At 55.0% G+C, this 21,135-nt stretch overlaps 5 protein-coding genes and 3 non-coding genes across 8 annotated transcripts; 1 reads left to right on the top strand and 7 right to left on the bottom strand.

Moving 5' to 3' along the window:
- Positions 1-2,870: 2,870 nt before the first annotated feature.
- BZA05DRAFT_412707 (uncharacterized protein) lies at positions 2,871-3,405 on the bottom strand. Its single transcript, XM_051485126.1, has 2 exons — positions 3,316-3,405; positions 2,871-3,225 (listed from the first exon to the last, which is right to left on the bottom strand). Exon 2 carries the CDS (start codon positions 3,136-3,138, stop codon positions 2,884-2,886), a length of 255 nt encoding a protein of 84 aa, XP_051334953.1. The 5' UTR covers positions 3,139-3,225; positions 3,316-3,405; the 3' UTR covers positions 2,871-2,883.
- Positions 3,406-4,641: 1,236 nt separating this feature from the next.
- Positions 4,642-6,108, top strand: BZA05DRAFT_464186 (uncharacterized protein; the record flags this gene model as incomplete). Its single annotated transcript, XM_051487730.1, has 4 exons — positions 4,642-5,030; positions 5,385-5,389; positions 5,459-5,605; positions 5,900-6,108. The coding sequence occupies exons 1-4, from the start codon at positions 4,846-4,848 to the stop codon at positions 6,106-6,108; spliced, it is 546 nt and encodes a 181-aa protein (XP_051334952.1). The 5' UTR covers positions 4,642-4,845.
- A 4,993-nt stretch (positions 6,109-11,101) lies between these two features.
- BZA05DRAFT_422678 (uncharacterized protein) lies at positions 11,102-12,805 on the bottom strand (the record flags this gene model as incomplete). The annotated part of the gene is made up of 9 exons (XM_051485805.1): positions 11,102-11,152; positions 11,205-11,330; positions 11,400-11,408; positions 11,450-11,452; positions 11,526-11,553; positions 12,134-12,244; positions 12,317-12,342; positions 12,481-12,708; positions 12,773-12,805. 9 exons carry the CDS (start codon positions 12,803-12,805, stop codon positions 11,102-11,104), a joined length of 615 nt encoding a protein of 204 aa, XP_051334951.1.
- A 720-nt stretch (positions 12,806-13,525) lies between these two features.
- On the bottom strand, positions 13,526-14,166 carry BZA05DRAFT_412697 (uncharacterized protein). The gene has a single exon (XM_051485125.1). The coding sequence runs from the start codon at positions 13,847-13,849 to the stop codon at positions 13,568-13,570; it is 282 nt and encodes a 93-aa protein (XP_051334950.1). The 5' UTR covers positions 13,850-14,166; the 3' UTR covers positions 13,526-13,567.
- A 3,397-nt stretch (positions 14,167-17,563) lies between these two features.
- Positions 17,564-17,644, bottom strand: BZA05DRAFT_t292. Its single transcript has one exon. It is a non-coding gene; the product is annotated as a tRNA-Ser (tRNA).
- Positions 17,645-18,620: 976 nt separating this feature from the next.
- Positions 18,621-18,701, bottom strand: BZA05DRAFT_t291. The gene has a single exon. It is a non-coding gene; the product is annotated as a tRNA-Ser (tRNA).
- Positions 18,702-19,307: 606 nt separating this feature from the next.
- BZA05DRAFT_209065 (uncharacterized protein) lies at positions 19,308-20,751 on the bottom strand. Its single transcript, XM_051479593.1, has 3 exons — positions 20,061-20,751; positions 19,616-20,008; positions 19,308-19,539 (listed from the first exon to the last, which is right to left on the bottom strand). The coding sequence occupies exons 1-3, from the start codon at positions 20,259-20,261 to the stop codon at positions 19,432-19,434; spliced, it is 702 nt and encodes a 233-aa protein (XP_051334949.1). The 5' UTR covers positions 20,262-20,751; the 3' UTR covers positions 19,308-19,431.
- Positions 19,373-19,453, bottom strand: BZA05DRAFT_t290. The gene has a single exon. It is a non-coding gene; the product is annotated as a tRNA-Ser (tRNA).
- Positions 20,752-21,135: the final 384 nt, after the last annotated feature.

The raw sequence follows: 21,135 nt of genomic DNA, 5'->3' as shown, positions 1-21,135 counted from the left end.
AGAGCATGCGAAGTGAGAGCGAGTGTGAGTGAAAGCGTGAGCAGCGTGTGGGTGTGTGATGTGCTTCCTGCAGCACAGTTCCAGTCGCACACCCATCAGCAGCGGCGGCGGCAGCAGGACCAGGACCAGGACTAGCACCAGGACCAGGACCAGGACTAGCACCAGGCGCAGGAGCGAGCGAGAGAACGAACGAACGACAGAACGAGCAGCACGCAGGGTGGGTGGGTGTGACTAAAGTTCCAACCGGAACACTACCGGTTCACGACTCCGACCGAGCGAGCGAGACGAGGGCCAGAGGCGAGACGAGGTTGTCGCGATAGCAGAGGATAATGCGACGCGGAAGTATGGATGGCGGCGTAACCCAGCGGGGTGGGTAGTGGGGGAAAAAGCAAAGAAGAGGAAAAGAAAAAGACTCGTAAAGACACTGGCACCGACAGGTCACCAATAAAGTTAACTAGAGCAATTATCCCCATCGAAACGAGACCACTGACTGACCGACCGACCGACCGTAGCGATGATGGTGACTCTGGAGGCCTTTTCTCGTGTTCCGGATGCGCTGCTCAGCTCAACCAATTGACGCCTCCATCGATTGGTGATGGAGCGAACTGGCTGGCTGCGAACTGGCTGGCATAACGGCAACATCTGCGATGCGGTACGGCTGTACCCTACCTCTCTGCCTAGCAAGAGAACGGAGGCGAACGACGATGGCCTGCTTCACAGTTCATACATAGCAGCCCAGTTCACACATAGCAGCACATGGTGGCGGTGGTGGAGGGGAGGGGGGGGGGCGGGGCGGGGGGGCGGTTGCCTGGAGATAGATTGGCTTGGCCTGGCGTGTAGAGTACCTTTCATACCCAGCAGTGGAGGAAGCCTCAAGCAAGGCCAGCCCAACAGAGACAGAGCGAAACATCGAAAGGTAGGTAGCCCTAAGCCTGTAAGCTGTAAGTAGGGACGACTCGAAATAGCCAAAGGCCTATTCTGCACCAGCCGCACTGCGCAGCCCCCCAATGGGAAAATCTACATGCACTCCCGTCCGCATACAGAAACATGACAGTGGCACCCTCCACCCTGCAGCGCGAGCGTAGAGTACATGTAACATGCTGACCGACTGGTCAGTTTGGTCCGATCCGCTCCTCCCTGAGTCCCCTCGCACCGCCAATCAGCGTGCCCGCCGCCCCCGCCGCCGCCGGGGTTCCCGTGAGCTCGGTACGCACGGCAAGCAATCGTCCTTCGCTCCGATGCATATCGCTCTCCCTCTGCCACTCTCACCCCCGGGGAAGGGGGTGACGAACTACATAATACGAAGCCCCATTTTCCTGACGACAGTCGTTATTATCCGCATAGCGTCACTGCATAACTGCAACTGCATACCTGTAACTGCATACCTGTAACTGCATACCTGTAACCTAGGCAGGTAGGCAGGTGGGTACTTGATAATCTACCATGTGGGTCTGTTTTGTATGCCCGAGGAACGTAACCACGCCTGCCAGCCAGCTGCCAACCAGCTGTCAATGTCAATGTCAATTTCAATGTCATCCAAGCTGTCTGCATCACCAGGAGCAGCAGCAGCAGCGAGCATACAGGGACCCGGGTAGTTATGCATGTGCGTATGTACATATGTGGACATATGTATGTGGACATGTCGAGTATCGCGCATCGACGAGGACGGCGGCGGCGGCGGATTACGAGCCCCGGCCGGACCGGGTGGTAGACGGTAGTGGTGGTGGGGCGGTGGTGGTGGGGTGGCCGTGGCACAGATGTCCCGTACGTATATCCCGTACCCGTGAGCTCCCGACGATGCGGTCCTCGCTGCTCGGAACGATCCAGCGGTCAGAGGTCAGCGGTCAGCGGTCAGCGGTCAGCCCATGGCCCCAACGGTCAGCGGCCAGCGCGCTCGCTATTGGCTGGAGAGTCGAGAACCACATCGGCCCGGCATCGGGTGTAGGCTTTAGGGCCTTGTACCGACTTGTATGATGTTCCCGTATCTGTCTCGGAATATGCTCTTGATCTTACGCGGCGGATGTGCTGAGCCCGAGCCCGAGCCCGCTCGTATTTGGAGTACATATAGCTACAGTAACTCATACGTGCCCCCCACCGCATACCTACGTGAGTGTGAGTGGGTGCACACATGTCTCTTTACGTACCATGTACCTACACCTGTGCCATATCCCCGGCGCGCGCCCACCGCGCACTGCCCACCGCCCATTACAAAACATCGGACGGAGTCACACAACTGACCGGCAGACCGGGTGGAAATGGGTTGACCGCCGGCCCCACTAGTTACAGCATCGGACGAAACACCGCCGTGTTGCGGCATTACGAGGGCCCGGGGAGCACCCGGGGGAGTAGAGTACCTGGGGAGGATTCACTGCATACCTGGTCCTCTATGTACACTAGATACTCTCAGCAGGCATTGAGGACCACTAATACTATATGTACTCTACTCTACTCTCTAAGGTTCGTAGAGTACTTGCTGACACGATGACTGGCCGTACTACGGTATGTACTCTACATATCTACCGGTCAAACAAACAGACTCCGGAGACTCCAGAGAAGGTGAGATGTGATGGGTGCCAAAAACTGCAGCCAGAACTGGGGTAGGCAGTGGATGGACGGATCGGACATATTTATGTGGGTAGGTAGTACCTAGGTATGTAAGTGTTGGTTATCGTGCAATCTATTGTATCATAGTATCATAGTACCTATCATAGTATCGTATATATGTAGTATCGTATGTAGTATCATAATAGGTATCATAGTACCATAGCACCATATAGTGAAATCAGTGTGGCCGGGGGCTGAGGGCTAGTTAAGGGCTGAGGGCTGAGGGCTGAGGGCTGGGGCGGGTCGGGCGAGTAACTTCCTGCTTGCATACCGGAGAACCTAGGTCCCAAGTACCCGTGTACCGTACCATACCATACCATACCTACCTCTCGCACCATACAGTACGGTACTTACACTCCATACAGTACGGTACACGCCAGTACAGCTACTTCTCATCACTGTCACCGTCCCCGTCGCCGTCTGGAACACACACTCCATCTCCATCTCCAAGCCTTCCAACCGGTACACCTGTATAGAGTAAGCACCTAGTACACCGGTACACCAGTACAGTGCCGCCGTACCGCCATGCAGCATTACCAAAAACACGAACTCAAGCCTCAGGCCGCGAGCCTACAAGGCTAGGTACTCAAACTGCGAGCATTCTCAGGCTGCATACCTAGGCTGCTCGGGATACATACGATATCTTAGATAAGCCCGAGCCCATACCTCTAAGATCGACCGCCGACGCCCGGGGAGTCCGGCGGAACAGACCTCACGAGTGACCGACTCACCGACTCACCGCTCCACCCACCGTTCAACGGGTATGTTTCTCGCAGTATGCTTCTCGCGGTACAGTACGGTATGTCCCCGACGTCCGCGCGGGGCGCGTGTGTTTCTCACGATAGGTACTCATCCATCTACGCACCCTTGTTGAACAAACCCTGGTGGATAACCCCTTGGACAAACCTTTGGACAAACCCTTGGATAAACCAGATGCTATACATAGTCGGCCTTGTCGTCCGCTCGTGTCGAAGGCGGTCGTGAAACAGATGGGTTGGTGCATAACTACGGTGCTTGGGTACCGCATGTACGAGTACATGCTCTACGTACATACTCTCCGTACATACATCTCAGACATATCTACCCATCATACATACCAAGTACTAAGTACCCAAGTAGGTAATTGTCTGTCACTGTCATCACTGCCAGCCACTCTAGTGGGGCCGAGCTACCAGTACTCTACCAGTCCTCTAGTAGTTATGATCCCTCCAGACTCCAGAGTCCAAAGTAGAGTGTGCGTGAGCATCACGAGAAAAATAAAAACTCAAAGAAAAAGAAAAGAGAGGAAAGGAAGAAGAAAAGGCGCCCTCCCTGCAAATACACCGTGTGTGCGGCGGCTGGCGAAATCACGTATCTACTAGAGCTAGTGTGTAGGTGTGTATGAAGATCAAGGGTTCACACCATACCATACCTACCGTATGGTTAGTTCGGCTTCAGCTTGTGGTGGGTGGGTTGTGTATGAAGGTTGGGTTGAGTAGGTTGGGTTCGGTGTGTAGTTAGATACATACGATGTACCTATGATGGTTACATACGAATTTCCGCCCCGTGCCATTGTGCTTCACTCCCTCCCTCCCTCCATCCCTCCCTCGTGCGAACAGGAGATCTGTATAGCATGTCTCTATGTAAGTGAGTATGATACTTGCATATATGCTAGGTAGGCAGTATGAGTACCTACACTCCACGGCCAAGAACGGTCCTCGGAGAGCTCCACACCCGATCCATACGTTTCTCCTTCCTCTTGGAAGTCCAAGGGGAAACCACCACCACCACCAGCAGTCACGGGGATGGGGCTGGCAGCGGCGGGCATCAATCGCCATCCACATCCCACATATATCCCACAACCCACATCCCACATCCCCACGCTTCCCTTCCCCTTCCTCTCCCCCTTCCCCCGTCACATTCTCATGGCATGCACGCCTGCCGAGCAGTTTCAATCGGGGAGGGAAGGGGTTCTGTTCTGATCAGATCAGATCAGTGACAGCATGAGGTATGTACTGTACATATGTAGCCTGTAGATACTCCGCTACCTACCTATGCTACCTATGATGGATAGTGACGCCCAGTCCAGCTGCGTCCATATTGTGTATATTGTGCTGGTTAATATCCGTTGATTGAGTTTGGCTGGTTGAGTTCCCTCCTCCGCCCCACCCCCACCCCACCATTCCCACCGCTACATATCCCCACCACCATCCCCACCATCCTCATCCCCGGAGAGTAGAGCACATATCGGAGCATGGGAGCATGGGAGAATGGGAGCATGGGAGCATGGGAGCATGGGAGCATGGTAGTATGGTAGTATGGCAGCATGATAGTATGGTAGCTGGTCACGGTGGTCGGTGGTCGGTGGGCGTCATGGTGGTGGTGGTGGTGGTGGTGGTGGTGGTGGTGGTGGTGGTGGGCGTCTTGGCGGTTGTCGCACATGTAGAGTAGAGTACTCACGATCCACATCTCACCGCCGCCGTACATACATGCTTCGTCGTACATCCTCCGTCGGCCGGTATGTACCCAGCGTACATAACTCACGATAACTCCGAGAATGTGTCGCCATGTACTCTACCTACTCTAGGCTGGGTCTCTAGAGTAGCTTCGCCGGAGCGTGTCCGATGTGGTATTCATGTATCATGTCGCAGGTTGGCCCTTGGGTGCAAGGGTACAGCCCACCACCAGCCCACCAGCCCACCAGCCCACCACCACCACCACCACCACCACCACCACCACCACCGCGACGGCCGAAACCAATTCATCCATCCAATTGCGCGCATGACCCCAGGTTTTCGCAGCCTTGGTAAGTCGGTATGGGTTGACGGGGGGTGGCTGGGATTAGATCGTGTGTACTCTATGAAACGGTACACAGCAGCAGCAGCCATCAGCAGGAGCAAGAAGAGGAAGCAGAAGAAGAAACAGTTCACATTCGCGTTCGTGGACCTCGCTTCGGCGCTGGATAAGCTCTGCACAAGCGGTATCTGGTACTTAACAGAAGTACTTATGATGCGCCCGTGTTGTGGGTGGGTGGGATGGGAGCGCCCGCTGCAGCAAGTCGAATGCGGCAGCCAGGGATGGCGCTCGCGTTTGAGCCTTGAGGCTTGAGGTACATGCATGTGCCAAGGCTCAGGTGGGCTCTTGGTGGGAGTGCCATTTTGAGGAGCATCGCCACCGCGGGTAGAGGAGGGCGGATGGCAGATGGTGGAAGGCGTTGGTGGATGGTGGAAGGCGCGGGAGGGCGGGAGGGCGGGCGGGCGGGATGTGGACGGCGGCGGCGAACTCACTGGAAACGACAATCTAAAGTACCTGCTAGTATCCCCTGCGGCCAGCTCCCCAACAACCTCGATAGCGGCCGCTCAGCGCACTCCAACCAGCGACGGGCGGGCTGCGCATCCATCCCAACAACTCACGCCGACCAGTCGTTCCAGATACATGTACGCTCCCGTTGCCGCCGAGATGTTGGAAGGGTCCGGCGCCGTTCGGAGCCGGCGAAAGGCGTTGGACCGAACGCCTTCCATGTGAGGCACTATCGGTGCTACCTACATGGCGGAATATAGACTCCAGAGTAGTGAGGGCTCTACTCTACTCTAGGACTGCATTCTGAATCCGTCGTCGTGCTTCGACTCGCACTGCAGTTGCAGATGCAGATGCCGGCTATCGGTAGGGTTCGCTCTGTTTGGTTGGAATCACCACCACCACCCCACCACCACCGCCGCCATCCATCTCCACCAAAACACCCTTTTTTCCCTGCCGATTCCAATCCATGTAAGCCTTCTGCATGGCGGCGGCGGCTGGGAGCGAACGACGGAAGGCCCACTGTCGTCATCGCAAACGGATGCAACACGAGCCTCCTCTTCGCCCTCTTTGCTCTTTCTCACGCTCTCTCTCTCTATCTCGGCTGCGTGGATAAGATTGCGATTCGTCCGTTGCTCGGGGAAGGAAGCGAGCGCCCCAGAAAGCACAGACTCTTGTCTCGGAACCGCGCACGGATTCAGTGGGGCACGGCTGATCCCGCGAATGATGCCGTTCCGTGTTTCCCAAAGCGAACCCTACCCACTCGTACAAACGTGCTCGACTAGTGCCGTACTCTATTCTACGCCACTATGCTCTGCTCTACCCTGCTTTGCTCTGCTCTACCCTGCTTTGCTCTGCTCTACCCTGCTTTGCTCTTCCCTACTCTGCTCTGTTCTATATCTCGACGCATCACCGCCCGCTCGAGAAGGAGCATCCCTCTTTCCCCCGTTAGATGTGTCCACGGGCGAGAACCGTTCGGTTTGCTTCCGCTACATATGAGGTGGTGCGGGGCGCGCGTTTGGAGCTGTCGACTCGGAGCCGATTGTTTCCTTTTTCGACGTTGCCTCTCTCTGGAACCCCCATTGCCCAAGCTCCTTCACGATAGGCAACTACCGACGACGACGACGCATTCCTACTAGCAGATACCCACTCTACGCCTGGCGCGAACGCGACAGACGAAAAGACGAGCCGGTGGTGAAACTCCCCGCGCGTACGTACGTACGAGTAGCGGCGTGTCATCGCTCTGCCTATCTATCTCATCGTATCGTGACTTTTTTTCTTTTCTTTCTTTCTTCGCCTTCCACCATCTATATCTATCCTCGACAGCACGTAGCCCCGGAGAACAGCCAAGAGCGACAAGTTGGTCATTGGCCCGGCCCAGAACGTGAGAGCACGTAATGCCGGCCGGATTTGCCTTCCACTTCAGGTGCTGCCTACATGCGGTACCTACGAGTAGAGTAGGTACGTCGTGACGAGCTGCGAGCAGGCAAGGCGAGGCTACCTGCTCCCCCAAGTACCTGCCCAACCCTGCAAACCGGGTGAACCCAACAACCACAAGCACTGCAGATTCCTCTGTTGCCTACTATGACGGGCGCTCCGTCTCAGGCTCTCAGCCCTGGGCTCTGTCCGGCGCCCGCTGCGGGTTGAAACCCGGAGCCCGTGACGATGCGACTACTGCTCTACGTACTGTGTCTGGAACCGGAAGGAATCTTCGGCGATCAGAATGCCCGTTTATTCGCGGCTGCACAGTGCAGAGCCGTCCACTTGTAAGTTTTGAGCACGGTGTGTCTGGTATCTATCAATAGTACTAGCACTATTACAGTATTACTCTAGCACTGCACTTCCGGAGCCGGACCACGGATGTCGATTGAAAACGATCAACGTTGAACGGACGACGGACGACGGACGAGTCACGACGGTGGGACGAGCCACGACGGACAGACGTCGCGACGGCTGAAAAAAGGGTCAAGGACGGACGACGCCGACGGACGCCCTTTTTTTCTTTCTTTCTTTCTCCCCTGGTCTTTTTGCAGGATCGCCGCGACGCCCGCAGGCGAAGAGCAGATGATCATATGTATGGTCTGTCGTCGTTCCGAGTCTCCGACAGCCTTGTCTCGTGGGGGGCCGGAGGATCGGCGGAGGATTGGAGGGTGATTGGTGCGGCGGGATTGGTGGGGCACTGGGCTGTGCGCGCTGCCGGCCTTCCCCTTCTCGACTTGTCATCGGTCAATCGACGATACATACAGTACAGAACCGGCCGCCGAACGACGGCGACGATGCCAGACGCCAAGGTACGATATGTACCTGCTCTCTTTGACACTTCGCTACTAATCATGGGAAGAGCACCAGTACGATAGGGCTCTAGATACGTGGAGGACTCGTACGGAGAGTACCAGTTATACACATCCTACATGCAACCACTCATAAGTACATACACTTCATCGGCTTCCTTCGCTTCGTACATACGATACACCGATTTGACGCATTACGGCCACGCAGAGATCGTGGCTCGCCATCCAGCCATCAAGATGAATTGGAATTCTCGTTCGTCACCGCAGGTCCGCAGCCACACGAGCACAAGCATTGAGTTGAGTGGTCCGTCGACGTTCCGGCATCCCATCCATGGACCTCCCGAGTCGCCCCCCCCCCCCCCCCCCACTTCCCACCTCCCAAACCCCTGGCCCTTCTGTGGATCTTATCCCACTCCCACTCTCACGATCCGAATAAACTTCCCACGGGAAAAGAAAGAAAGAAAGAAAGAAAGCGAAAGAAAAAAATCCTTTCCGGCCGGCCGCAGCTGCTGCATTTCCGTGGGGGTTCGCAGCGTCGCAGCGTCGCAGAGTCGCGGCGTCACGGCGTCCGTCCGCCAGATCAAATACCAAATCCCCTGATTCCCACGGACGTCCGGTCTATCTATAAGAAGTATTTCGGGGGTTTGCTTTACCTACTTGTTTCTTTTTTGGTGAGCGAGAGACGGAGACAGCGAGCGAATAAACAATATCCGCACCCCCGCCCCCCGCCCCCCGCAGCAAAAGAATTACGATAAAACGGACCGGTCGTCTGGCTATCTTTGGATTGTGGATTTGGATCGAGGAAGTGGAAGTGGAAGTGCTCACTACTTACTTACGTTGATGCTGATGCTGCGACAAGCTTCGCGATCCCCCATTTGGCGCTGCCCCCCCCCCCCCCCCCCCCCCCGCCCACCCCCGGCCGGCCCGGTGTCGGCACTGCTGATGCCCACGCTGATGCTGATGGATGCTCAAGCCTCATGCTGATGCTGATGGACGAAACTTATTACTGACCGACACGGCATACTACACTCTATGTACCCACTGCGAATCTCTGACACAAGTTTATTCGAAATACCTATCTACCCACCGAGGTACATACTGCCGGTAGAGTACTCTGCCTCTGCCTCTGCCTCTGCCTCTGCCTCTGCATACCATATCATATCATAGCAGCATCACATCGGATCCGGGCTCGACTATCTACTCTACTCCACTCTATAGTATTCCTAACGGTAGATGGAGATACATATGAGATATCTCGAAGGAAGAAGAAGAGAAAATTTTCTCGTCCGCAATGATGCACGTCGCGTGTGGCTGTTGTGATTTCAACTTTCAATCCCATATAATATTGGTACTTGATGGATAAACTCTGGACTCTAGAGAAGTCGGGTCCGTATGGAATAATCTGGATTCTGGATTCTGCCTCCTAGATTCTGGATCGTCCGGATCGTCTAGCTACATAACTTATAAGTACTTCCCGTCGAGCCAGAAAGAATGAAGAAAAGATGCGTTGTCAAAACCGTATCTATGCTACATACTGTACGACACAAACTCGATCCTCCGCGCCTCCGTGTTTCCCTCGGCGGCGCCATTGTGGTGATCATTGATGATCATTGATGATGATGATGATGATGATGATGATGATGATGCGGCTGCCGGAAAGCTTCACGGCGGTGGACATGCGCGCGCGACTCTTCTATACTCTATCCGATTACCGGCGCTGCTAGTATGCCTGCCTCAGAAGCCCGACGATTGAGAATTCACCGTGGCGAGGTATGGTAGCTACATACAGACCTACTCGATATGGCGACATGATCATTGGTGTGTGTGAGTGAGTGAGTGAGTGTGTGGTGTGAATGTGGATTTGTGTATGGTGTGTGGTGAGTGTGGTGTGGCAGAGAGAAGCGCTGCAGGGACGTCCGACTCCGGAGGATATCTACTGTGATCTATGCTTCTCCCCCAGCCAGAAGAAGAAGAAGAAACGATACTTTCGTTAGGAGCCTGACGATCCCTCAATGGAGGTCATGTGGCCACTGCCTAGCCGGCCGGCGGGCGGACAGCCAGCCAGCTTCCCCAAAGTACCAAAGATATGATATTTATGAATTATCTATGCTGGAGGGTGTTCTGTTTTGTTCTATTCTGTTCCGGTTCCGCCCCAGTTCTGCCGGTCAGGTCAGCTTTTTTATTTCCATTTTTATCTCTTTATGTTTTATCTCGTTATGTTTTTTTCTTCAAGCGACGCCCGACGCCCCCCCCTCCCCCCTCCTCCCAGCCCCAGCTCCAGCTCGAAAACGTGCATGGCACCAGGCATGCAACCCAACCTGCATGACAAGCTGTAACTGATAGCAACTAGTTAGCCTGTACCACCCACCGGCCACCGCAGCGATTTGTAGGTGTGTATGTAGGCTCAGCTAAGAGCGGGCTTGGAAGTTGGGGGGGGGGCGGCTTTCATCCTTCGGGGACCAGGGCTGGACGGACATGGTCGATGGGTTTTTGCAGAGTGTGTAGAGTACGGTATACATAGTGCCAGAAGGGGGTTGTAGTTACCGTACCGTGCTGTAGAGTACTCTAGAGTACGGAGTGGTGCACGGGGTGGATAAATCGCGCAGGGGAGTGAGAGGAAGTGAGAGAGTGAGAGAGTGAGAGAGTGAGAGAGTGAGAGAGTGAGATCGCGACATGGAAATACCGTAGGTACGGTGGGCACAAACAGAGACGGAGATGGAGACGGAGATGGGACGGAGACGCAGACGTGTAAAGGCAGACGGACGGATAGAAAGGCAGACAGCACTCACGAGCTACGCACACCGCAGATTTCGCAGATTTGCAGAACGACTGATCGACCGCCCGACCGACTTAGTTAAACCGCCCGTGCAGTACAGTACGTGATCCTGTGATGAATCCTGAATCGAAACACGTCCGTCCCAGTGCCAGTGTCAGTGTCCCACGGGTGTCCCACGGGTGACGGACGTGCGGGTGCACAACATCTACGGTATTAGTTAGCCGTCAGCCATTTCAGAGGGGACCGTGTCCGCCCACCCGTCCCCAGTCACGGCCACTCTGGGGATGTATGTCGCAAGTCGCGACTCGCGACTCGCCGCCGCCGCCGCCGCCGTTGCCGCTCTGCGACGCCCGTGACGGACGGTGGGAGGACGAGGGAGGACGCTGGGTGGAATGCAGGGCTCCCTTCTCTCACACTATTCCTCACACACACACACACACACACACACACACACTGTTCCACTGTCCCAGTGTCCCAGTGTCCCAGTGTCCCACGCACCTACATCCTATATACCCACATACATACACAACATACCCAAAATACACAAGACACACAACCTACCCGCCTAACCTACACACATAGAATAGTTTCATCGTCTCGTCTCCACTGCATATGTAGTCAGGGTAGTCAGGGTAGTCAGGGTATTTATGTACTAGCGGTAGTCCACAACGAGCAGCAACGGCCCAGTCCCTAACGAGCCCCACCCCAAGCAACCCCAAGCAACCCCAAGCACCACCCCAAGCCGGGGGCCCGGGGGCTCTTCGCCCTCTGAAACTGACGTCAGTATCGGACGATAGATGGACGGCCAGGGAGGGAGCGCACGTTTTTTCCCCACGACGCGTTCGTTCGTTGGCATCAGTGGGCCAGTGGGCCAATGGCCGCGGTGGCCGCAGGGTCTCAGCTCACCTCACCTCACCTCACATCAGCTTAGTTATCTAACTAGCGACCTGCTTCCCGGCGCGGCGCGATGCGATTGCGATTGCGATTGCGACCGTGATGGCGAGTGCACGCGTGTGATGGAAGTACTCGGGAGGATGTGCCCACGGAAGCACCCGCGGGCGGCAGCTGCTCTACGGTACTACATATCATACCGTATTATCTCGGATAACTGTTCGCTTTTTTGGAGTGGTTAGCGCCGCTACACGCAGGCTTGGCGCGCATCTAACTGCTTTTTGCTGTTACACACCGGATTTGGAGCGCTTCGCGCTTAGTCAGTATCAAATTCACTAGCGCAAAGTCTCCGTGATGTTTCTCCACATGCACAGCACCCAACTTCAGACCTCGTCTCTCCAGCAGACTGCCACAATATTATCATTTCAGTGTTGCTGATGTTAGGAAGCAGCTCTACAACCATATACCGCTTACCTACTCCTTCCAGTCGCTTGCTTCTTCTAGCTAATACTGGTTCAACTGGAACAGACATCTTCCCCATGCGCGCTGAGAGAGTGGCCGGTGAGCCTGCTGAGGATGCGTCTATTGAACCTTCGCCGGGCACGCCCACCGAACCTGTCAAGAGTACACCACTCAACCTACCGAGAGCGCGCCCGCCGAGCCTCGCAAGAACGCGTCCACGGAACCTAACAAGAACGCGCCCACGGAACCTAACAAGAACGCGCTCACTGAGTCTGCCATGAGCGCACCCACCAAGTCTGCTACTGAGGACGCGTCAACCGAGTGTGTCGAGAGCGCGCTCACTGTGCCTTGTAGACATCTTTGACGAGCGATCAGTCCGATATTGTTGTCTGTCGTTGTCAGGAGAATCTTGAGCCGTAGGTGTAAGAATAAGAGCTGCGAATTCTGATATGACTGTGTCGGCGTGTGCTACTTTCGTAGGGAAGATGACCTCGTTGTTCTCCATTGTTGTCTCCGTGATTTCTATCGACTTGATCTTTGTAGGGTGTACACAACTTGTACTGTAAAGCTCTACATCTGCCATTCCCACGATGCTTCAGCAGTTTCAGCCGCACCAATCTAATCGACTGATGTTCTGTTGCCGCACCAGCGCTAACCCGATCAACTATAGTGCGCGCTTCATCGCGTTAGTTCCATTTCAAAAAGCGAACAGTTATTCGAGATAATACGGTAGGCATAAGTACCTACTCGATACCCGCCAGCTCCATAATCGCCCGCCGCCGCCGTCACCGCGGTCGCATTCCCAGTCACAGTCGTTATCGATAGGGTACATACGTGCGTACGTGCGTAGACGTTCGCCCATCCGCACGGTGCACGGTGAACACCCTGGCGCTGTCGCTGGTTATCGGACCCTGGATCTGAGCTCTTCTGCGGTATGCCCCGCAGCTTATCCAGTGCACCCAGCACTCGGTCTGCCCCTCTGCCCCTCTGCCCCTCATCACCCCTCCATCAGACCCTTCCCTTCTTTCCTTCCACCCCACCATAAATTATTCCTCCCTCCCTCCATCTCCCGCACGTGGCTTTGAGCCGCAGACCCGCAGACCCGCAGACCCGCTCGCCGTATGTACCCGAACCACTCGTCACTCGTCACTCGTCATACACCCTACCGGTACATATCGTAGTATCGTAGTATCGCACATATCGTACATATCATATCGTACATATCATATCGTACATATCGTACATATCATAGTGGATATCGTACATATCATATCGCACTACTACTATAGTAGGTACACCATACTATATATACGGACCATAAAATACTTCCCGTATATAGAATACGCGATTGAGCAGTGAGCAGTGAGCTTCGGTTGAAGCTAGAGTATAGTACTGTAAAGTACTCTACAGTGAGCTTCGTTTCGAGCCCCCAGTGTTGGACTGTTAGTGCGCAAGCAAGTAAAGCAAAGCAATGCACAGTGCACACTACTCTCGACGTGTGCGAGTTTTTTTCCTCGACTCTGCCTGCAGAATGACGCCGCCGATGCATGGCTGTGAGAATGTGAGAATGTGAGCATAGGTAGGGAGGTGGACACGGATAGTGCTCCACGGCTAACGGTTCGAGCTCCGTTACACGCTGTGAGGTGGAGGTGTGCAGAGGTGTATGTAGGTGCACGGAGATCTAGAAGTGCGGACGCCGCCGGACAGGTGATATCGTGGGTTTGGTTTCGCGGTGGTGGGTGGAGGTGGGTGGTGTGTGAGGTGGTGGTGGTGGTGGGTGGTGGTGTTACATAGCATAGTGAGAGCGGTAATGGTGGAGAAGGCGGCTAGTCCAAGCGGGCATGAAGACGAGGACGAGGCCCGACGCCCGACGCCCGCTGGGGGTGGTGGTGGTGGGGCAAACGACGTGTCTTTTCTCATGCGCAGCAGCGTCCCCCCCCCCCCTCCCCCCTCGCCAATACCTATCTGACCGCACCGCACGGCACCACACGGCACGAAAACTTCGAAGCGCCCACATCCACAACACCGACGACGACGTCGACGACGATCGATGATATCATACCCAGACTTCCCACTAGCAGACTATCCGCACCGTGCAACCGAAGAGCGGTCTCGGTCTCTGATCTGATCTGATCTGTGCAGTGCAGACTGTGCAGTCGCACTGGGTTAGTTGGTTAGCTGCAAATCTGCAACGCATACGTGCATACCGGCTCTGCGGTCGTTCCCCGTCGGTTGGTCGCGTCGAGATCTTCCCTTCCCTTCCCCTTCCCCTTCCCTTCCTTCGACACGAGCGTTCATCTCTGCGAGTGTTTCTAGAACCAATCCATCCCTCCCCCCCTCCCCGCCTCGTTGACGTAGACGTCGTTGTCGTCGTCGGCGGCGGCGTTTTTTTCTTTCTTTCCTTTTTTCTTTCCCCACAATCCCCGATGTGATACGTGCGTTTTTCTTAATTCTTCATGAGCTGTCGGGGGTGGGAAGGGGGTGGGGACCCTTTGATTCTTCGAAACCCGCTGAGCGTCCCCCCCTCCCCCGCAGAGCGGTCGAGAGCACGTTCCTGCGTGGAAACACGTAGCAGTGCTTTTCTTCCACACGTAAACGCTCTCGACTCTCTCGCGCCGCCGTCGTCGTCGCTCGCGAACTGCAAAAGTGCGGGGGAGAAGAGGCGACTTCCGAGATGAATGAATGAATGAATGACGACACCCCCCCTCCCCGCTACGGTAGTTACGGTAGTTACTATACTCTATAGATATAGATCACAGACTCTAGATCGTTCCTATGTATGTTACTGACGTCGCGGGCTACTGCGGTACTACACACGGTACTACATAACATACGGTACTATGGAGACGGATCCGTCGATATCCGTCGAACACTGGGGAAGGGGAAGGGGATCGTGGCTCTCGCACTCTCGACGGACGGAAGGTGGGCGCCAGGTGTTGAGTCTTGACCGCATCGTGTGTACCCTACCCCCCAGCCATTCCGCACTCCATAGCCATCACGGGACTCGCCCTCTGCGCTTTGCGCGATGAAGCGAAAGCGCGAGTACCGTAGCCAGGGGACTAGATACCTCATACCCACAGTACTCGCCATCTTCCAAGCGCTCGAGATGGAACGTGAGACGTGGGACGGGCGGATATCTGTCTGTCTGGCTACCCACAGGCTACCCACAGGCTGTCTACCTCCCTACCTACTCAGCAGACCGGACTCAAAGTCAATCTGGCATGGCAGTTCAGTAGTTACCGACTCATCTCCGCTAGGATCTTGCAGCGCGTCAATCCGATTCGCAAGGCGGACTACAGAACTACTAACGTTCGGGGGGGAGGGAGGGGGCGGGCCATCTGAGCAATGGGCGGTGAGTGATACGCCATGACCATTGACCGCCCCCGCCGTCGTCTTGCGCCGTGACGGCGTGACCTGACCCACCACCACTATCACCACCACGTGCATGTGCACAATGCATCGATCGGTAAAGTACCCGGGGTAAATGTACCATACATACATCATGCCGTACATACACGTCTGTGCTCCAGCGCCCTCGCCGCCGTAAGAGGTATGTACGTACATACCAGGTGCCAGATAAGCGGGCAGCAGCAGCAGCAGCAGCAACCTTCGATCTGGCATACCTTTTCCAGATCGCTCGCTGGCTGAGGGACGGAGTCCCGGGATTTATTTTCTTTCTTTTCTTCTCTGCGTGTGGCGTTCCCCGTGTGTACGTGTGTAGTTGCGTGTGTACATAAGCACCTAGGAAGTATGTAGGAGGTACTTATCTACACAGCTAGTTAGTCGCTCGCTCCGGGCAATATGGATGGCAGATAGATACAGTAGGATTTAAGTATGCGATCGATCATCGGCCAGATCCCGCGCGCCCTGGATGGCTGCCGACCGCATCCACGTCTACGTCTATGTTGTTGAGATAGCGATCCGAAGCCATCTGGCAGGCGGGAATATGCGGATCGTAGCCATCGCTGAGCATCGGCGGTAGCTACATAGCTACGGGAGCTGCGGGAGATGCGGGAGCGGGTGGATATGAATCCCCCCACCACCATCTATGTATGTGCAGACTCTCCAGCCCGCCCGCATCGCTGCCATTGTACCCTGGGTGTATGTAGGTAACTGGCCTCGAGAGAGGCAGCGCGCAGCAAGGAGCAAGAAGTGGGGAATGGGGAGTGGGGGCTCGATCTGCTTCGTCGGCCCGCCAGGAGAATGGAGGATGAGTGATATATTGTAATTGTGATCCCCGTGAACGCCGCTGGCGAATCACGAATCACACTTTGTGCTGTGGCTTCGGGGCACGGGTTCGGGTGGACAAATTGTCAGGTGGGCGGGATCGGAAGCTTGCATACATGGCCTGGTCCAGTTGATCGAGCTGCAAGGCTTGCAGGACTTGAAGGATCATTACGAGGGGGGGGGGGGGTCGCGGACGGGGAGTGGGGAGTGCTGAGTGGGGAGCAGTGGGGATATCAGGTGGATGGTGATGGCTGGGTGCAGAATCGTTTAACTATGCTTAAACACGCCGTGCACGCCATCACACCATCACACGATAACGAAGAGTCGGCGGGTTCTTGCTGGTGCTATACTACACGACATACTACACGACATACGGAATACGAAATACGAAATAGGTACGACATACGACATACGACAGACGAAATAAGACACACGAAATACATACTAGGTACATACTACTTACATACTGCATACTACATACCACAAAGGCCATACTACATATATACCAGTAATGCCAGTGCTACTCCCGCCTCGCCGCCACCTCGCCATCCGCTCCTCGCAGCCCCTCCACTAGGTAGTCAGTCTCGATAAGACGCCGCCCTCGTTCCCGCCCTCGTTCCAGCCCGTTGCAAGTGCGTCTCCCGAGTCTCTCGGCACCATGAGAACTACACTGGCCCGCGGTTGGAGGGCCATGACCAAAACCAGCCACAGACAATGTCCATCCCCGTCCCCGCATAGTAGTCCGCTCACTGATTTTTTTTGAAGGGGGGATGAAATGTTTTTCCCGTGGCATCGCAATCCGCTCCCAGGTCGCAAGTGCCATCGAACCGGCAACAATCCGAGAGGATCAGCGGAAGTATAGTAGGTAGTCTAGGGTAGTCTAGTACAGACGATGCGGCCCTCTTTTGGCGGTGCCTATTACACCTGCACATCCCAAACGGCAAAAAGAACTGCCCTTCTCCAGACAGCTCGTCTATGGCTGATAAGCTAACAGTACCACAACCTCCCACGTATTGGAGAAAAGCAAAAGATATAGCGACGTCGACAGGATTCGAACCTGCGCGGGCGAACCCAAGAGATTTCTAATCTCTCTCCTTAACCACTCGGACACAACGCCTTGTTGTTGTAGAATGTCTCGGACGGCTTGTATCGAGTTTTTGGCCTTGGCGGCACGAGAGAAGAACCAGACCTACTCCACCATGAATCCACGATCGCCGTTTCGCTCGCTCGCTCGCTCGCTTGCCTCACTCTTCCGTCGGCGGTAAACTCCGATATGCGTAGTGTGCTACATAGTCCGTACGGACTGGACGGTCCTTTTGGAGTGCGGAATAAAAGCAAGACGTTCCGTCCGTCGGATTGGACTGCAGTCCAGCAGTGAAAAAAGTTCCAATCTTTCCAGCACATATCCGATCAAACATGACAGTCAAACTATTCTAGCTATCGCGCGAACAGGCTACACCACAACACAGTCAACCCTCATCAGGAAACGCTGTGAAGGAAATGTGGACGACTTCTTACTGGCGGGGGTACAGTCCGGCTCACCCTGAGGTTTGAATTTTGAAACAGCCATCAGCATGAGGATCCGGTGCCGAATGGCTCTCAACAACCTCACTGACCATTCTCGACAGTCAAGCAGTCAAGCAGTCAAGCTCCAGTCTCTGCTGCCAAAACATCAACTTTGTTTTAAAAATATTTTCTTTGAGTTTCCACGGACGCCACTCATTTCTGCTTAGTAACACATACAATGGTAAACCCTTGCAAAATGAGTGATGGGTGGTTTCTGCGATTTCGACCATACAAGCGGCGTTCCTTCCAAAACCCCGTGTCTTTTCCCCATCACCGGAAGGAATATCGAAAATCGGAGTCCATTAGGCAGCGTAGCGAGCGGAATGGAAGCTCCTACAGATTACTAGAGTTATGTTTCCAAAAAATCGGCTCAAACTTGGAGTCATCAAATCCACTCCGGCTTTTGGCGTCCCCACCCAAACCCGACCCCGACCCCGCACACACGACCAGTGTAGCGAATGGTTCTAGCGGAGATCCAACGGCAAAAGCAAAAATCCCACCTATGAAGCAGGAAGCAAAAGGAGTAGCGACGTCGACAGGATTCGAACCTGCGCGGGCGAACCCAAGAGATTTCTAATCTCTCTCCTTAACCACTCGGACACAACGCCTTGTTGTTCTGGACTGTCCCAGAGAGTCCATATGGAGTAGCTAAGTAGTTCTAGCGGCATTGAGAAGAAGGCGAGAGAAGATCCTTGGATTTTTCTCTTCAGATCGGGGATGCGCCGCGCTATGTATCAGTAATCCGTTCTCGCCCGTCCCGGAATCAATCCTGCGCTCTGGTCTGCGGACTGCAGGATATCGGATTCAGAAGCCGCCGGGGCCTGGACTAGTGGATTCCCGATCCCGACGCTGGTGGATAAGTAACGACGGACATCCCAACGTCTCCACTGTGTGCCGTATCGGTCGGAGGAATCTTATGTAGCCACAAAGAATCTCTGCCCTGTAAAGAGCCATTGGATCCCAAACCCCCCGTGCCTGGGCGGACAAACAATCAACAACCGCTGGGGGTTTAGGTCCGCCGTCGCAGACAGGCGAAAAGCCCGCTCGATCTTCCGTTAGTATAATGTCCAGATTTGCCCAACGCTTATGAACGGACAGCAAGCAGCGATCGGCTATCACTAGAAGTTGCTCATGTCTCTGTAGGAATATCCTCCATCACACGACCCGAAGGCCCATCATTCTTCAAGCTGCCTGTATACACAAAAATGATCTCTCGAAGCAGCCCGCTAGCTCTCTACCATGTTTTACTGCCCATAGGAGCAAAAAGCAAAACGAATAGCGACGTCGACAGGATTCGAACCTGCGCGGGCGAACCCAAGAGATTTCTAATCTCTCTCCTTAACCACTCGGACACAACGCCTCTTGTTGGGAGATCCTGTCTCTGGCTGTCTTGATATTAGTTAGTAATGGATCTCCCGCGCACCTCACACGGGAGGAGTTCTTGCCCTAGATCCCACGCATCAGTCGCATCCATCGTGCCATTGATCAAGAGCACTTAGTTCCGCAGCCCCCCTCCACTGACAGCACTATTCCTCCTTCTCCTCTCGCCCTCCATTGCCGTAAAGGTGCCATGACTACTAGTCGGTGTCAAAGTGCCACCCCTTGCCGCCCCGGCGTTCCTAACCCAGCTCTCCACCGAGCCAGCACTGGTACTGCTCCTTTGCTCTCGATGTCTTTCATAAACATGCCTGTCGCCATCGACCCACTGACGAAGCATGTCCTCCAAGCTCCCCCGCTCTGCGCCGCGCCGTGAAACGACGAGATACGACCCGCCAGGATTCACGTACTCGTTTGCGACGACGCCGTGGATGATTCGTTGTCGTTGCAGGTCGTAGAGAACCCAGTCGGTTCCGGTTGCGTGGGTTTCCTCGGTGCTCGTGGAAGGGAGGAGGGTGGTAAAGGTGGTTGTGAAGTCCTGACGCCGGGTCAGCATAAGCAGTTGGAAGCGGTGAGTAGTGTGAGGGTACAGGAGCTAGACGGAGCTCGGTCGGAGCTCTAAAGGGCGGCATGTAAAGCGTTACTGTTCCCGGCGAGCTCTTGCGGACGTAAAATGAGAGCCCCTGAACAACCAATACTGCTAGAGCGCCGAGGAGGAAGGCGTAGTAGAGCTCCATGGCGGGCGATTCTGCCGACGCGAAGGAGGATGTGCTGCAGCGGTAGACCGTCATTGCGGGTGATCGGCGGAGTTGTATGTAAAGGCTGGGTAAGTGCGAATGGTGGATTGAGTTGGGGTGGTAGTGGTGTGGGGAAGGAGGGGCGATTCGAATGGAGCTGTGGAGTGAGCTAGCAGGCGATGTGCGGGAGTGTGGGGTTGTGACGTGAGGCTGCGGTTAAAGTGCACGGCTCCGAGTACGTAAGCGTCCTGCAGAGTTCGTCTCGGATTAGTTACAGCCCTGGGCTCAAACTTCTTGATAGGTACGCCAAACTTCCGCTTCCCCTTCCGTTTCATTGATGATTGGATGCCTCTATGTACGGTAGATGCAGTATAAGGAATAATAGGATTGGTTCCCCCGCCGAAATGTGGAATACAGAATGATGGGTGCGGCGGTGCGGCGGTGCAATGGTGGCAGGCGCGCGCTTGGAGCAGTGGATGGGAAGTGTAGGTAAGGTGGCGGAATCCTGGAAGCCTGGAAGGAAGACGGCGGAAATGAAAGATGAAAGACTATGAGGAAGTGGAGGTTGTATTCAACTTCGAAGAGCCATCTGATATGACATGGCTCTCCTCCGCTGCCTACTCTACACGTTCGGTGTCACTCGACCCGGCTTGCCTCTCCTCCTCCTATCTTATCAGATCCTGCATCTATCCCACATGTGTTCCTCTCATGGTGGCGGCAGACGACACAAGGGAGAGGGAGGGAAGGCTAGGGAGAGAAGGCAGGGGACCTGGGAGAAGCGGACTGGAAACGAAACGAAACGGTCGGTGTCGCGGCCGGGTGGCTGTCACTATGAATGTATGTGGGTGTGTATAGTAGGTATTGTGGCGGTTCGGTACGCGGTTCTACGAAACTACGATGGATACTCACTCATACATCATACATCATA

The sequence above is a fragment of the Tricharina praecox genome, assembly GCF_024521635.1.
Source record: "Tricharina praecox strain CBS 144465 chromosome Unknown BZA05scaffold_43, whole genome shotgun sequence".
Lineage (NCBI taxonomy): Eukaryota > Fungi > Ascomycota > Pezizomycetes > Pezizales > Pyronemataceae > Tricharina > Tricharina praecox.
This window is presented reverse-complemented; position numbering and strand designations above follow the sequence as displayed.

Bases quoted from the DNA above. Each gene is read 5' to 3' on its own strand.
- BZA05DRAFT_412707 (XM_051485126.1), bottom strand. From the start codon at position 3,138: ATGCTGCATGGCGGTACGGCGGCACTGTACTGGTGTACCGGTGTACTA.
- BZA05DRAFT_412697 (XM_051485125.1), bottom strand. From the start codon at position 13,849: ATGCATCGGCGGCGTCATTCTGCAGGCAGAGTCGAGGAAAAAAACTCG.
- BZA05DRAFT_209065 (XM_051479593.1), bottom strand. From the start codon at position 20,261: ATGACGGTCTACCGCTGCAGCACATCCTCCTTCGCGTCGGCAGAATCG. The intron at 20,009-20,060 runs GTACCCTCACAC...ACCCGGCGTCAG, and splicing joins CCGAGCTCCGTCTAGCTCCT to GACTTCACAACCACCTTTAC. The intron at 19,540-19,615 runs GTCAGTGGAGGG...CGTGGGATCTAG, and splicing joins GGAGAAGGAGGAATAGTGCT to GGCAAGAACTCCTCCCGTGT.